Here is a 17058-nt window from a genome sequence, read left to right on the forward strand (position 1 = left end):
ACTTACTTCATAGTCTTACATTTTGAAGCAATCCTGCCACCTAGTGGCTGAGCATTGAACATTTTAATGACAACAGACAGTGAAGAAGCTTTTTTTGAGGATTTCTGTGTTAAACTGCAAATTTACTGAAGCTTAAAATATCAAAAATATTGTACAAAACATCTGCAGATTATTTTTTAAATGTGTGTCAGGATAAAATGAGATTTATTTTATTTATTTATTTTTGGGGCCTTTTTAAGCTTTATAGTTTAGAGACAGCTGAAAAGTGACAGGAATGTGGAGACAGAGAGAGAGACAAAGAGAAAATAAGTCACTAACAATCTGCACACTGCTCATTTTAACAAGTGAACTAATAATTGTATTAGTTCACAATAATTAGGTAAGTTGCTGCAACTAACTGTTATTTTTCATGGTTAATAATTCCTTTATTTTTCTGATTAATCAATTGTTTAGTCCAAAAAAAATGTGAAGGCTTTGAATTACAAAAGATAATATTTAATTCACCTTATAATCAGATCAGATTTTATTTGTATAGCCCAAAGTCGCACAGTACATTTGTCTGTACAGGGAGTGACACCCTCTGTCCTCAGACCGATATGAAAACAAATATTTTCTTCGTTTAGGAATCGACTCAAACGATTAATGTAAAATCAAAGTCTGTTAATCGACTGCTTCAGCTCTGGTTTGCCGCGTGTCGATGTTGTCTGTGGGATCTTTACTGGAGGTTTTTAAGTATAAGTACAGCTGCAGCAGATCTACATGATATAATTTACAGAATAATCAGCAAAGGATTATCTGACCGGGCCCCGTCTGTGAAACTCACGGCCGGATGTGTCGGCAGCAGCAGCAGCACTGTGAAAACACGATGAGAGAAACATGCATTAATAATTCAGTATTCATTTTAAGCTGTGCCTATCTAACAGTATTAGGGAATCATTTTCTTAAATAGGACAACTGATGCTGTAATCATGCTTTTGCTGCACATATTTATTCTCACCCATTGCCCATTGCACCGCTCAGATTGCTTTATGCAGTACTTCTTCCAGCCAGCAGATGCCATAAACGGCAGGTCAACGACTGAATATACCTCGATGGCAATCTGGATGAGTACCAGGGGGACCGTTTCTGTGTATTAGGCCACAGTAATGGTCCATAATGCTGATGATAAGAGAGTGCCTCGGTACCTGTTGGAGCTCACAGGATGTAGGCCGGGTGCAGGAAGTCCTTGGGGACGATACCCACGGTGCCGTTCAGCTCGCCGACCCACCAGCCGTGAATGTTGTACTCCTGGACCCGAAATGAACAAATAAACAAGCGTGAGTCTCCAAGGGGTCCGAGGACGAGTAAACGAAGCAGGATTAAACACCGGCCTGACACTTTTATTTGATCTGAGCGTACTGTTTGTCTCGTGTTACTAACATTAGGACACCCATTCGAATGATTTGAACTGCAATTACACGTGGCCTTGATCTCTCACAGAGGCTGCTGGAATAATAAGGTTACAAACACTTTTATTCTGCGTGAATTCAGCTTCAGCTTCAGGAAATCAGGAGAGTCTGGATCCCGCCCCGTGAACACAGCCATGCACGATGTTCTAATAGACACCGGGCCGCGTTAGCCTCCCGGGTTTTCATTCAAAAATGTGAGAGAAGCGGTAAACAAGACTATCGAGACAGTGAGCGTCTGAAATAAAACAGCTTTTGTTAACTGCTCCGGAGCCATAACAACAGATTGTCTGTTTTCCAGACTAATTACAACGAGACTTCATTTCTGTGCTGTGATTAAAAAGACCGAGGAGCAGTCTCTCCTATTTACACACCAGAAAATATAGAAACGCTCAGATATTAAATGCACTGCAACGAAAAGTGGTGATTTATAATATTTATTAATTAATAATATATATTATTAATATAATAATAAATATAATAATCAAACAGCTAAAAATTAGGAAATTATTTTAGATTTTTGGTGAGAAATTTTATTTTTGCAAATCTCTCAGATGAATAAACGATGGAGCTTTAAAGTGACATGCATCCATTTCAGGTTTTAATCAATTAAATTCATAAATAAAATTTAATTAAATCATTTATTGTCATTAAAAAAATCCTAATTTCTGTTTATGTAGCTCAGTAATATAATAAAATGTCTGTTTTTGACTGACTGAATAAAAAAATCATGTGAGCTAAAGAGGAAAGTATAAAAATATAATTTAGACACACTTTAAATAATAATTTAAATAGAAGCTTTTTATAATTTACATTTGTGTTGCATTTAATCAATCAAATCCATGTTAGATCAAACGTATACACTCCTACATACACTAAATAATAATCAAGTCATTCTTTACAAGTGAAAATATTCGTTGGGCCACAAGAATTAGAAATAAAAATTAATTTCCACGTCTAAAAATTCAGTTTTGCACGTTCCATCTCTCTCACACGAGACTGAAAATCTTTCATCCGTTCTTACATTTTCAGTCACATTTACAGCCACATGATCATCTTGATCACAGCAGTTGGGCTCTAACTCGACGTGTAGTCGATCAATATTTGGCCAGAGATCAGATGGGGCGTTAAAGCCCGGCAGAGGAGGCACCAGCCGGCCCCGACCGCTCGTCTCTCCTCTGTTCTCTCGACAGATTGAGAATGACTGCGTGGACGGTTTATCTCGCCACTGAAATGCTCGGCGTGGCATGGCATGTGCACGAGAGCACACGTGACCTAAGTTTGGTCAGTTTCTCCTGTAGTTGTAAGAATAAAAACACACACTCTCCGACATGATGGATGGCGTTTTGTCAAAGGTTCAGCCCATCATCCAGACCTGACACCTTTCGAGCCAGAGGAATGAGGCCTGCGGCTGGTGAGCGCCGTTTGGACAGCAAGGATGAATGGACCGCTCGGAAAGTGATAAACCACGAGAGTCAAGTGTTCTTACAGCCCAAACAGGTACCCACCATAAGCAAATCGTCCATCCAGGCCTCATCGTTTTCCCCCTACGAACCTCCCTGACAGCTCTGACTGGGGCGTTGCACTATGCTTGGCTCCCTGACAAACTCGGACTGGCAACATTAGTGCGTGTTCGAGCTCATAACGGACGGGGAAGTTAAGTCCGGAATTGTCTTTTTATGCTCGCCATAAGAGCGCAGAGGGAGAAGCCCGGTTTTGCGGAAAAGCTGGCTCTGGTTCTCTCCCTCCAATTCGTGATAACGTGAACAGAGGAGGAGGAGAGGGGAGACAGACGGACGGAGGGGGAGGAAGAGGGAGCGGAACAGTTTTTCTCTCCCTTGGGGGCGTCGCAGCACTATTCCACCGACCGCAGTGACAGAGAGTTTTATTTATCTCCGCGGCCCATCTGTGCAGTCGGTCTCAAATTCTCCCCGAGAAAGGTCTTTTGGATTATCAGCGCCGCCATTTTAATACAACTGCTACATCACAGAGTGGGTGCCAATGGCAGTGGAAGTCTGTCAGGCGTGCAGAGTCCATCTTCCTCATACTTGAAATGGGTTCATCCAGAGTACACCTGCTGTAATAGGGACATTCCAAGAGGCGTGGAGAGTGAATTATCCAAATGACAAAAACTACGCTAACTCCTCAATGTCCTCTTCCTTCTGTTTGTTTTCCTCTTTTTGTCTTTTAGGTTGATTTGTTTCCCCGTGATTTTGCATCTCGAGCTCTGAAATGCTACGGTTGGGGCAAACCGTGGGCATGTTTGGGGGCTGGTGAATGATTGGACGAGTTGCTTAGTATTCATCTTGAAGTGGAAGATGATAAAAAAAAAAAAAAAATCAAGTGTCCCTGAAGTGTCTGAGTTCTGGGGAATGTCTGGTTTCGTCTCATTAACAAGATGTATCAGGAGTGTGAGTGTGAGAGGTGACGGGAATCAGAGAGAGGCTGTGTTTGCTGCAACCTGGATGCAGATCACAGGAGAGCGAGAGGGGGAGGCCGAACAGCGCCGTGTCGTGGCGGCTGCGGCGCGTTGACTCGCTTGACCTCCCGGTGACTCCTCCGCCGAGAGAGAGCAGGAGCAGGAGGGGGGGGAGGAAAAAGAGGATGAGTGTGGGCGGGGCTGGCGCTGAGAGTGGGTTGCCATGACAACACCTGCAGTGTACCGGCGCGATCGTTTATTTACCACTCAGGGGGCTGGCTAATGGTGGCATTCTGATGGGCCCCATCGCTCACGTTCCTCGACCGGAGGACGGATTGACAGCTACCCCGAGCCTGAAGCGAGGAGAAGGTGAGTCGAGGTTGGTTGGATGTCGGATAAAAAAGACAACGTGGTGGAGGCAGGTGTCGCCTCGTCACCTATAATCCACCAGCCGCCATGGCGTACCTACAAACAGAACGCAGCTTTAATCTGCCTAACACACTGATTTCATGTTGAACTCCTCATCACACACACACACACACATGCTCCCAGATGAAACACACACTCGCACACAATCCCAAATGCATACAAACTAGGGGGAGTGCTAATAAGCCTGACACATGAGGCATCTTTCCTCGGCCACCAGCTGACTGAGGCAGGCCTTGGGCGTGATGGAGCGCAGGAAGTCTCTCATTGCCCTGCCGCTGAACCCGCCGCCTGGGTGTTACAATCTCCCTCCCTCCCTCCTTTCCCATCTCCTACCCCCTCCCTCCTTCCTTTCCTCCTTTTCCTCTCTCTTTCCATCTCTCCTGAAGCAGCCTGCATCCTCTCTGTGTTTCACCCCCCCTCCACGTAGACTCGTCAGATACACCGCAGCAGCTCTTCTCTGCAGTTCTTCCATCACTGGTCACTCTAACAAAGAAACATGGACACCTCCACCATGATCTGTAACCCGTTATCAGGTTAGCGAGCTCTCCTCGCTGCTCACGAATGACCTCATGATACCTGAAAGTGTGAGCGAGGCTTTTTTTTTTTTGGGGGGGGGCGTGTTACGAAGGATCCGGTGCCAAAAGAAATCTTGTCGAAATCCATCCAGAAAATATGGACGATAATTCTGCACAAGCAGAGATCGAAATGGCTACTTAGTGTCCATTTTTTCCAAGTGGGCTTTTAATTAAATCAGTGAATTGGCTTCAAATTGGAAACATGACAGAGCATGAGAACGTTTGAAAATATCTCAGGGACGATGAGATTTAATAAAAAGAAAACCTACTCGCTCCTTTCTAATGCACGCCTGGGATTACAGATAGCTCCTTAACTTAATAGCAATTTAAAGTGGATTTGTGTATGCCACTGAGTGTCTGTAATGATGGCTGTTTACGCCGCCCCTCATTTATAATAATTAAGCAGAATGGATTGGGGGTGGGTTGCTCGGACGCGGTTCTGGGCTATTGGCTTGGGCTGAATAATGACCTACTGTAGTTGACCGGGGGATGACCGCTGCCTCCTGCATGACCCCAAACCCCAGACTCACCCCCTGCTAGCTTTGGGTGGTAAATAGGATGTCTTTGCCTGTCTATAGCGTCTTGGTGTCTATGGCCACAATAGCAGCTAGGGGTCTTTAAATGGGTGTGTGTGACAGAGAAAAGGAGAAAGGAGAAGGGGGGACAGGGTTCACACAAAGGAATAAAGGGATCCACTCTCTTTGTCTCTCTTGCTTGACTTTTCCCATCTGATTGTTTGCCCTCTTTTCCTTTTCTTCAGCTGTATTCAGTCGGTGTGACCTGTGGGCAGCGGGCCAAAGCGGCTTGTTAAACACAGAAGAAGCTAAAGAAAGACAGGTAGCCCGGCTGGAGCGCGAGCGGCCGTTAAATCACAAAATGAGCCGTTGCGATTTCTGAAATCAGAACTGGCATTTACACGAGTAAATCTACGAGGACGTAAATCAGCTCTGGGTGTTTGTAGAAGTTGTCATTAAATAAATCCGACTCCGCTCGAAGCCGCCACAAGGTGTCAGTGGTGTCCACGTTCTCGTTGTCTCTGGCACGCAGCTGCAGCCGAACGCTTTGGCCAAATGTGATGTGACGCTCAGCTTTGGGAGACGCGCCCGGATTGGCTGGCCCCGGCTCTCCTCTCTCTGGGTTTTGGTTGGACGGCGGATGGAGGAGGAGAGGTGAGCAGGGCGATGGAGAAAAAAAGAGGAAGAGGTGGCGGCGGCGGCAGCAGCAGCAGCGCTTGCCAGAGTTTTAAGGACCCCGGATGGCTCTGCGCCATAAATCTCTTCCCACTCCATCCCGACGTTCTCCATGAGTGCCTGTGGGAATACAGGAATGTGACAGCTGACCTGTAGAGCCCATGTCTTTTGATTCTGGATACATAAATTAGAGGGCAAGAATGCCGGACAACCTTATGGTTTAGTGTGGGGCATGGCCGACAAAGTGTGCAGGCATTACACATGTCAGAGAGTGCAGCTTTGAGCTGCTGTGATGAATTCATCTCATATTGTGACAACAGATTGTAAATCCTGTGACAGATAACTCATCGCACGTTTCGGGCCTGTGATGCGTGCGTGAAACGTGCGTGAAACATCTCAACGGTTTAAAATCGAGTTAAAAGAAAATCTCAGAGTGTGATACTGCAAAAAACAAGAGGTCGCCTTGTATTTGTCAGCGCGCACTGGAATGTCAGCGTGAAGCCATAACGCGCATTAGAAAAATGCAAGCTCTCAGAAATGAAATGCCACGGCGAAAAAACTCGCAAGACAGATTTCACGGTGTGCTCCTACCTCATGTATCAGCGCGCTGAGCATCGCCGTCGAGCTCTGCGGAAAGCAAGTTAGGCGTCGCTGAAAACCGGCGCTACGAGATTAATTCTCTCGAACTAATGGGATTCATATGAGTTGTGAGGTTCCTAATTTATTTACTTTGTCAGTGATGCACAGATATGCGTGTGAACACACACACACAGCGACACACACGAGAGGGGGGGGGGGGGGAGAAAAAAAAAAGCACAAATACAGTAAAAATGCCCCCACTTTACAGTAAGTGAGAGATCAATAATGATGGATGACGGCCTTTTATACAATCGGCATGTTCTCCTCAGTTCACAGCCATATGACACCACGCCTGTGGCTATCCCATTCTGCACTTCAGCAGTCAATCACATCCCAGCTTTAAAAATAACAGTTTGTTAGCACCATTGATTTAGCACTTAGAGCGTGTCCTTATTACCTTGTAATTATGGTCAGTGTTGACATAACAGCACAGACAACCAGGCCTCCCACCCTCTAAGAGAATTTATGGGCCCTGGTTTTATTACGGCCATTTCGTGTGTCTGGGTCCCCAGTTAAGCGACAGACTTGAGTTCTAGCCAAGGGCCCGTATTTCACTCATCGAGGTCAGGGTTCTCAGGAATCCCCCCCTGTAAAAAAACTGAACGGCCGACGGGGGCCCTGTGCGTGTACACACACTGAAGACGACGCAGGGAAGCCCTCCCCGAGGGCTCATTAAAATAAATAGCCGATTATAGGCTATAATCCAAATAATGCTATTCATGGGGGAAACGTGATGCTTTCAGGGCGCAAAATGGGACGGAGGGTGGAGTCGCCGTGTCGTCACGCAAAACCAAACATTCGGAAGCCGTCCGGAGATCACCTCTGAATAATTTACAGCCAGACCTTTGCTTTAAATCCATTAGAGGATAGTTAGAATACTCGCCCGTAGTCTGTCACTATGTTATGACTTCAGCGTACAGCTTGACAAAACAAGAGTAATCTGTGTCATTAAGACTGTGAGATACTACAACCAAGACTTGCTTCCAACCTGGACTTAGTTTGCTTTTAAGGTCCTGGGTGAAGCGGTAATCTGATCCGTACAGTGAAAAGTAATACGCCAGGCATGGCTGAGGCTGTTTGAGGCGGATCTGAGGCAGCACCGGAGCCAGGTCCTCTTTGTCCGCCACCTCCCTCAAGTACGCTGCCTTTGTCGTCTTCATGTGAATTATGGACGTGGCTGTTTTGACATTTTCCCCTATCAACCAGCACACACAGAGAAGGCTGGCATCTCATTCATCTGACAGAACCTCAATTAAAAGTCCATCTTGTGTATTTCACCTGTGCCATATCTGCTCTTATCGAAGAATCGTCCGTGTTTTGTCTGTTTATCTACCTGAACCTTAAAACCTTCACTTCTTTAATTCACTATAAAAGTGAGAACTTTATTGTTCCTACACTAAACACGCGTAAAATATTACAAATAATTAAAATTCAGTGGCTCCATTAAAGATGCAAGACCTCAGGAGGTTGGATACATAATTTCTCAATCTCTAACACATAATTACCAACAAAAAAAACAAAAAAAAAAAACACTGCGGCTTCTTCCTCTGCTCTGCACTACAGATAATTTAGCCCTAAACACAGAACATGATGATTCAATTTCAAACCGACCAATAGCAACGGCCTGGGAACAAGTCCCTGTACGCTGCAGAGTAAAAGTGCCCAAATTACAAGCCATTGATTTCCAGTAGGGTGGCTTTTCACTGGTGGATACTCTGCATGTAACTACAAGATGGCCATAAAACACGAGGAAATAGATTGAGAGAAAAGAGCTGAGATGCAGGATGGCTTCACCTGCAGTTTATGTCAAACAGGAAAGGGAAGAGCTTCGCATGGCTGCCTACTCAATTAACCCCTGTGATAGAGGCTCCATAATGAACAACAGCACCATTACGCAGCGCCCCGAATGGCACTTCACCCTAGTGGCCTGGGAAAAAAAGACAATGCCACTGTTGGTGCTTCACTGCAGCGTCGAGATACGAGCTGCTCGCTAACGGGAGGGATTTAGATGTCGGGGACATCAGCATGTTCGGAAAGTAAATGAGGACAAAGTGATTACTGGAGTTGATGTTGTTTAACCCTTAAATAATTACACATTTCGCACGTCTGCATCACATTTGACTCATTTCAAACTACTGTAATTGCTCGTGTAATTGTGTCTACGAGTCAAGGGTGCGATCAGGAATGGTTCCCATTAGAGATGAATGGCAGAGCGGTGTCCAGAAACCACAGACGTCTACGAGAAGTTTTTAAATAACCTCCTTGGATTATCTCTGCGCCGACGATGGCGACGCTGACCTTGCTAATGATGTAGATGAGATCTCCTCTCTGGAAGTCCAGCTCGTCCGGCTCGTCGGCCTGGCAGTCCCACAGACCCTGGTAGTAGTTAGCGTAATCTGATGACCAAGCTGCGAGAGGAAACGCAGGGCACGAGTTTAAATAAAAAAAAGAACGAGATGTTCTTTTCACGCCGTGAACTTGTTATCAGCAAAGACCGTAAAAAAAGGTTCAGACCTGATTTGGCGTTCCTCTCACCGCTCTCGTCCATCGGATCTGCAAAATCCTCCTCTGCACAAAAACACACATCGAACACAACAAGATGATATTTGTGACAGATCATTTATCCTCGTCTGAACTGACATTTATGAGCAGGAAGCATTTTCTAACAAGATATCTGGACCCTAATTTTATTATTTAACAGGACAAAACAGCAAAATAATGATATGAAACAACCCGATTAAAGGGGAAAAAAACTATTTATCATTAAGATAAATGTGAAAAACAAATCAAATTGATCATCAGCCAATCCCTGATGCATCACCGAGGGACACAGAACGTCTATTTTTCTTTAATGAGGCTGAGCTCCTTCGATGACGATCAATTTGTTCAAATTTATCAGAGAGCCAGGGAAGGGAGAAAGTCAAGGAAAAAGAGGCCGTCTTTAAGGCACGCGGAGGCGGACGTGTCATTGACTGTGGGGCGTGGCACCCGGTGGTCTGAGAGGTGACACGGTGATATGCCTGCCCTCTGTCTCCCACATCCATCCTTAACAGTAGCGGGCTGACAGCAATGCCACAACCCGGCAACACTATCCACCTTCCAGCACAACCTGCGCCTCTGCTTCCAGGAACACCAGGAAGGACGACACACACACACACACACACACACACACACACACACACACACAGTGTATCCACATGCATATTTATAATGTGTACAGTTTGCATTTGGATGCAGCTTTCTCATGTTTTTCAATGACTGGCATTTTTTTTTTCTGCAAGAAAATAAAATTCTGTCTCTTCAAAATGCAAAAGATGTTATTATAAATCTGAGCTTCGTGGATCGTTATGTCATTGTTACGACACCAAAAAAAAAAAAAAAAAGATTTTAATTTTGTTTGCAGAGGCTCCAAACATTTGTTCAGCGCTCTTCAGCTGCTGTACACAAGAGCATCCTTCAGTCGAGAGGCCACCGCTATGGGCCAACGGTTTCTATATCAAAGTGATTTAATTTTCCAGTCAATAAAATCAGTCATCACCACCAGAGCCAATACCGCCATCGCTCTGCAATCTGCCTGCGACCGAGCCGCGTTTGGAGTTTTTTTTGCTTCGACAAAACCGAAGGGAGCTCATCACGGGGAAAATGATGCTCGACGTCTCGTCGCTAGTTTGGCTACTACACGTGCGAGATGTTTCGGTTTTTATAAAATATTTTCCAGATATTTATAATCTTAATCTTGAGCAACTATTTCAAGATCATTTAAAACATTCACGTCAGCAATGAATGTGAAGTAAAGTCACACAAACTACAATCATTGCAAAGACTACTTTAAGTTGCCATCCTGATGAATGAAAACAAAAACCTGTAAGTGAGCAAAGCGAGGTGCAGAATGATTGATAAGTGAAGGGGTGAGAAAGTGAACGAAAGAGCCCGTCATTCGATATGCCATCTGTGGTCAGGGTCTGTACCTCTTCCCAGATGGCTTTGAACGCCGGCGTGACAGTCTGAAGAGTGATTTCCCTCTCACCAGTGATTTTGGCAAAGGTAATGTACTCACTGAGTGAAACAGAATCTTGATGTATCTTATTTAATAGAAAGAGTGATGGACGACGGCCCTGAGAAGATCAGATCACCCCTTTTGTCCTTCTCGGGATCTTGTAGCCACCCTGACACATGGGACTGTCTCCCCCTCGGTAGGGACTCGCACGCTCTGCTCTGGGGTCTCAATCAAACTAACTAATCCCTATTAAAGACGTGACATTAAGAGCTCCAGAACTATTTTAAGACCCAGAGAGATGCAGTTTTTACTTCCTTTCAACTAAATTGCTGTTGCTAGGCAATTTTTGCCCAAACTCTGCTTAGTGGATTGAATTGTGGGCTATTTGTTGCCTGGCAACATTAGCTAATTGAACGTTCTATGACAGAGCATTGGGAGCTACGCGGCTCTCGCTGATTTCAACAACATAACTGTTTCTCGACAGATAGTTCTGGAGGAGGGAGCTGATTTCTAGTCAGTCTGTGTGTGTCTCTGCAGCAGCCACCTCAGTGCTGACAAGCTTATTAGTGTTGCTTGATTTAAAATGAGTGATCAGTCTGGGTGCTGTGGTGATGGGGAGGCACCTGGCAACACAAATTTCACAGCCAGGAGAGATCATCACAAATATTTCTTGCTGCAAAAATCCCTCAGGGCTGGAGCGCGTGTGTGTGAGGCAGAGCGACTATTTGTCTGACTGAGTATCATGAGAGTTTGTGTGTGTGTGCGCATGTGAGGTAACCACATCCTCATACCTGGCAACACCTCATAGATGTCCTCGTCCTCGTCGTCGACCTCCCCCGGCTCATGCCCTCCTCTCCATTTGCTGCTCTCGGCGGGCCGGGCAGCGCCAGGCCGAGGCGGGGGAGGGCCAGTCATCCCCTCAATGTCATCATAGGTCTCCTCTTCCTCCTCCTCTTCGTCGTCGACGGGGATGACGGTGGACCTGATATCTACGGGAGCAGCGGGGAGAGAAACAACGTGATGGGCGGCGTTAGCATCAAGATGGAGCACAGCGTGACACAAAAGACACACACACATGCGTTAAAGGGTAAAGTAAGAGAAATGTTCGAGTGGCCCCGACTGCACAACAGGCGAGGACACGTGCCATACACTAGCAGTGACACGCAGCCTGCAGTAAATGATTATTTTCATCTGCTATTAAGTTATTAAGTTACTATTTAAGTAATTAATTGCGAGTCTTGTGAAAAATTAACATTAAAATACCCCAGAGCCCGAGGGGACGTCCTTAGACTGCTTGTTTGGTTCAAACCTAAAATATTATTAATGTATAATCATATATCTTCCAGCAGCAAACATCTGGCATGCTCGATGGACGACTCAGATAAGGTCCTATAAATTGCCGTCAATCGGCTAATCGATTAACAGACTCGTCTTCTCAGTTAGAGTTCTTCCCCGTCTTCACTCTTTATGACTGAAATCTGAATTTTTGGGCTGTCTGCTGTCTGTCCGGAGTTTTAAAGTGATGCTGCAAGTTTATAAATCATTCAACAATCTCGAAGCCCAAAATACATTTCTGATCTCCTTTAAAGATTATAAAACCCAGTCGGGTGCTTCATGTCTTGTGGAAGTGGTCAGCTGGTAGAACCTCGAGGGTTGTTAACCGCCTCGCGTTGCCAGTTTAGTACGAGCTGTTTATCCCTGCTACTTATAATTCAGTATTCCTAGAGGTGGAACTACTTACAGCCGGTCTAGTGTTCACAATTAATCAACGGCTTGCAGGCAAACCACAATGGAAGCACGGCGTATGATGTTAAAATATTAAGATTATAAACATCTTAGAAGGAATAAGACGAGGACGAATCGATCAAGACTGAGCTTCTTGAGTAGTAAACAGTCGACAGAGTAATACATGTATTTTTCTGTGCATAATTTACAGTATGTGTGTGTGTGATCTATAAATGAAGCTACGCCCCTATAAGGAATTTATGGTTGAAGATATGTGTGTGTTTGTTCATAGTATGTACGTGCATTTCATTGTATTTTATCCTGGTCTGACTGGAGAACAAACAGCTGTTTTTACCGATGGGTGAAGATACTTTTAGCCATGACGCTGCACACGGATGGATCCATGCGACCAAACCAACCACTCTCAATCTAAATGAAAAACTCTATCCTTTGTTTCATTTTGTGCAACTTATCACTGCACTGTAACTGTATTTCAGGTCGATTATATTTGGATTTTATCATTTAAAACCTAATTTTTCTCTATCTTAATGGTTTTATTCTGTTTTTTACTGCTTATTGTTTTTGAATATTGTCCTAATGCTTTTCTTAGCCTGCCTAAAGGACTCTGAATTGCCTCTCTGTTTGTTTGAAATGTGCTATTTGCTTTGCATAGTGATTAAGACGCCTTCCATACAATCTTTTGTTTCACCTCCTCGCATTTCCTTTCTGTAGCAAATAAAGCAAAATGCCTAAAATAATCAGAGAAGTCAGCCTTGTTCTCAGGTAAATTGTGGATGTGAAGAGGGTAAATAATCATCTACATGTTCTGGCTCAGGCTGCATTTCGTAGTAAAACCGTGCTGGAAGGAAGGAAGTAAGACAAACTGCAGAGTGTCTGTTACTTCCCGCAAATCAGTGGCCCGGCCCGAGCCCATTTTAGAGTAGACCAGGCACGACTGCTTGCTCAGATGGAGGAGCCGTCTCATTGCAGGCGACTGGCCACTGCAACACAGGGTATCAGGTCCTCTGCCGTACACCAGCGGCCAAGCAGAAATCAATGTCACTGGAGGATAACCAGAACATCTACCAATCAATTTCCTGTAAGTTGGAATTCGGTAGGAGGGTTAGGGGAGGAGTGGTTGGGAGGGGGAGGTGGAGGAGAACTAGAGCTACATGATGGTGCACATGACATGGTGGGGTGACATGTCGAATGAGGAGATTCAGGACTCGTGTGCAGTTGGTGATGGATCGGGCGGTTTTCATCTGAGTCAGAGATGATAAAGAGCTCCCTTTCACTTCTGACCTTTCTGCCCCTCGGAAACAGAAGCAAACTTTAGTGGAAAATTGACAAAAAAGAAGGTTGGAAGGTTTATACTGCTTTAACTGTATTTTTCAATTAACCTATGAGGCTTTTAAAAAGTCAGCTTTAAGTCAATTTTATTTATACAGCTTCATATCAATCTGTCTCTGAGGGCTTTACAAGCCGAACATATGACATGCTCCATCTTTTAACCCTCGATTCAAACAACGGAGGAATCTTAGGAGGAACCTAAGCCGGGAACGCCCCGCCGATAAAACCGCTCAGAGAATCGGTGCCTGGAAAAAAGAAGTACAAAGAAATGCTTGTTTACCTCTAAGTACAATATTGATTTGTTCCACCCATTCTCTGGCCTCCTGAGGACTGCTGGCAGTGAACTGGTGAGAGAGTGGCAATAATTCTGCAATTATCATCACATCTAAAAGGTGCATTTATGTGGATTTTTAATCTTCCACGCTGTGTAATAATGAAGAAGAGCAAACAGAAAATCTCTCTTTTGTAATGGATATGAAATCATCAGATCTAAACTAATATACTAACATGTCTAAATGACACTGGACGATATAAATGTATTTATTCACACCTAATTAGATGTAACAATTGTTTTAATTACACTTGTTCTTAAACTACACGACCTCCCTCTAGTGGTACGTAAAGGAGTCTATGAAATATTGTTACATAAACATATTAAACTATCCAAATACTATAATATTTTTAATGAAAATGAACTATGAGTTCACTGAAATGTAATTTACTGTAATATTTTGTTTCAATAGCAGCCTGCTACATAGTCACGTTACGTAATCAGTTACATCCGTGATCAGTTACAAGCTAAAAATGTGACGACAAGTCAAAAATCTGCTTATTTTTAAGGTAGGACTTGTAAAACCATCAAAATATTCTCATATGAAAGGTCTGAAACTGTTTATTCTGGCCACATTTAATAGTTTGGGTTCATCTGATCAATAATTAACTGATTATTTCAGACTTAATTCTTGATAGTGAGCCATTAAATGTATTGTTTTAAAGAATTTGGACCAAGATGTGTGATACTGAGCAAGAAGTTATTTTTAAAAAAACATAATAAACTCCTAGTGGTCCAATTATGTCATAGAGACAAAAAATACCTTATTGCACGACACAGATACAAACGGGTTTGTTATGAGCTCAGTCATTATGAGACCTGGAACGAGCGGCGTCCGGAGGCGAAGAACTCGAAACAGGCATTTCTTTTGGAGTCTTTTCTCAGGTTGGGCACCAGCTGTACGTTGTACTCGTTGATATAAAAGGAGCCCTTCTGCTGTTTGTCTGTAGAGAGTAGTACAATGTGATTGGATGTTATCTGATTCAGTCTATAAACCTGCAATGTTTCCGTATGTCGGCGTTTCAGACAAACCTTTCTCACTCCCAAAGTAGTAGAATATTTGATTGTTCAGAACACACCATCGCTTTTGCCACTCAGAGCCGAAGAAGCTGTGATCTAGACAGAGAAGTGCACCGTGATCAGTGAAAATCAAAAGGAAAATGACTTATACAAACAATATTTACTCAGGTATTTTACAGTTATTGTGTTGGTATCTAGGTGCTGTTATACCTCTTCGTTTCTTCTCCAGGTAGCCTTGCTTCAAGGTGTTGATGATTTCCTGAGCTGCCACCGGGGGGATGTCACCAAAATCTGTGAACAGATGCCATTCATTTGTCTATTAGAGGTTATGAAACTGCCCAAGGTGACTTCTTCTAATATCTTGTTTTGTCTGACCAACAGTCCAAAATAAAGATATTCGATTTATAATGATTTAAAAGAGAGAGAGCCGCAGTAAAGCCTCACATTTGAGGAGCTAGAATGAGAGAAACTTTGGCGTTTTTCTTGATAAGTGGGTTCAGATGCTTAATTTGTTATTGAAATAGTTTCTGCGAATCAACTAATCAATTAACTGACTGATCGTTTCAGCACTAACTCCTAATAAGCTGCACTTAAAATGTTCTTCATTCCAAAGGCAACACACGCACGCACAAACACACACCGTGACTATAAAGTCTCCAACCCTGTGGATCAAATACATCCCTGCTAGGCTTTAGGAAACTGGGATCAATACATTTACAGTGCTGCTGAGCACTGCAGTCCATTCATCTACTCACATTGCACATTTAATGGGAGTAACCTTCCTGTGGAAATTCAAACAACTCTCTTCAATTTGCAAAGTCAAATTTTAAACATGATAGGACAATGGCACAACTTAAGAGGCTTTAGTTAATTAGTGCAGTTGTTAGGCGCTCACTGCAGAACGTAGTTCACAGAGTATTTAGCCTACTGTGCCATTTGCTGGAGTTTTAAAGAGGACCTCAACGCTGAATGTGCACATGATGACACAGATTCTTGTTGGTTTATGCCGTTAATACATGCGACTTGAAAGATCAGCTCATCTCCTCTTAATAATGAAGAAATAAGCAAGACTCTGAGGTCAAACAAGCCACATGTAACCACACCCACCTGTCCATCAAAGCGTCCACGCTCTTAATCCTGCATAACTTTAAGCCTTAATATAATGTGAACAGGTGAGTTGTATATAAATTCACCCTCAGTACAGTTGTCATGAACGGGGAAATTAGCTACAGAGACCAAAACTGTTTTTTGTACCAGGCTGTAAACATGTTTATTTCTGCTGTGAAACATGGGGACTTATGGAGACTGACTCACTTCTGGAGCCAGCCTCAAGTGGACGATTGAGGAACTGCAGTTTTAGGCACTTTCACATTGACTTCGCCTGATAAACACATGAGCCCAAATGCTAAATTCAGAGCTTCATTCGGGACAAACAGCATTGTGATGCCTCTGTACTGACACGCCAGAGATAACCGAGCTACAACACGAGCATGCACACTCTTAAACCGTCCCTCACTTCTCTGTTGCGTTTTCAAATGGGAGGTTTTGAGGGTGTAGCTATCCTTTAAAATTACTCACCTTTGCCGGACAGTTCTAATCTACCTGGAAAGCTACAAAGTAGTTATATCTTATCTGATCTGACCTTGAGTGAAGCAGCTTCGACCATCTGTTCCATGTTTAGTTACTTTTTGAAGCTCTAACAGGAAATCTGCATATTTGACCTACTTCCTAGCCTTTATCTATTAGAGGGGAGCTTGTGTAGCTGACCTCCGGTCGGCCTCGAGGGTCGACTTCCGCCCCGTGCTCCGACAGGAGTACCTGGCTTTTCCATGTGTCAAAAATAAAGCTGAGCTTCCTCCCAAATCATTAGTCAACAGGCATTAAGGCTCGCAGGGCAAAAAAAAAAAAGCAAAGGGAGAGCAGGAACCGCCTTTTTAG

General features: G+C 43.9%; 1 protein-coding gene across 6 annotated transcripts in view; it reads right to left on the minus strand.

Moving 5' to 3' along the window:
- Nucleotides 1-479: 479 nt before the first annotated feature.
- Nucleotides 480-17058, minus strand: part of skap1 (src kinase associated phosphoprotein 1) — a 32598-nt gene continuing 16019 nt past the window's right edge. For 5 of the 6 annotated variants that reach the window (XR_003463930.1, XR_003463932.1, XR_003463929.1 and 2 more), the window contains 10 exons: nt 15331-15411; nt 15133-15216; nt 14920-15044; nt 14050-14113; nt 11486-11683; nt 9212-9265; nt 8996-9105; nt 4129-6178; nt 1185-1287; nt 480-852 (listed from right to left, as the gene is read on the minus strand). Coding sequence is in view for 1 of the 6 variants with exons in the window: in XM_019254205.2 (XP_019109750.1) it covers nt 1195-1287; nt 8996-9105; nt 9212-9265; nt 11486-11683; nt 14050-14113; nt 14920-15044; nt 15133-15216; nt 15331-15411 (809 nt within the window). In the remaining 5 variants the exon portion in view is untranslated. The remainder of the gene's footprint in view (nt 853-1184; nt 1288-4128; nt 6179-8995; nt 9106-9211; nt 9266-11485; nt 11684-14049; nt 14114-14919; nt 15045-15132; nt 15217-15330; nt 15412-17058) is intronic. The other variant, XM_019254205.2, reaches the window with a different exon arrangement.

This window comes from Larimichthys crocea, chromosome XVI (genome assembly GCF_000972845.2).
Source record: "Larimichthys crocea isolate SSNF chromosome XVI, L_crocea_2.0, whole genome shotgun sequence".
Taxonomy (NCBI): Eukaryota; Metazoa; Chordata; class Actinopteri; family Sciaenidae; genus Larimichthys; species Larimichthys crocea.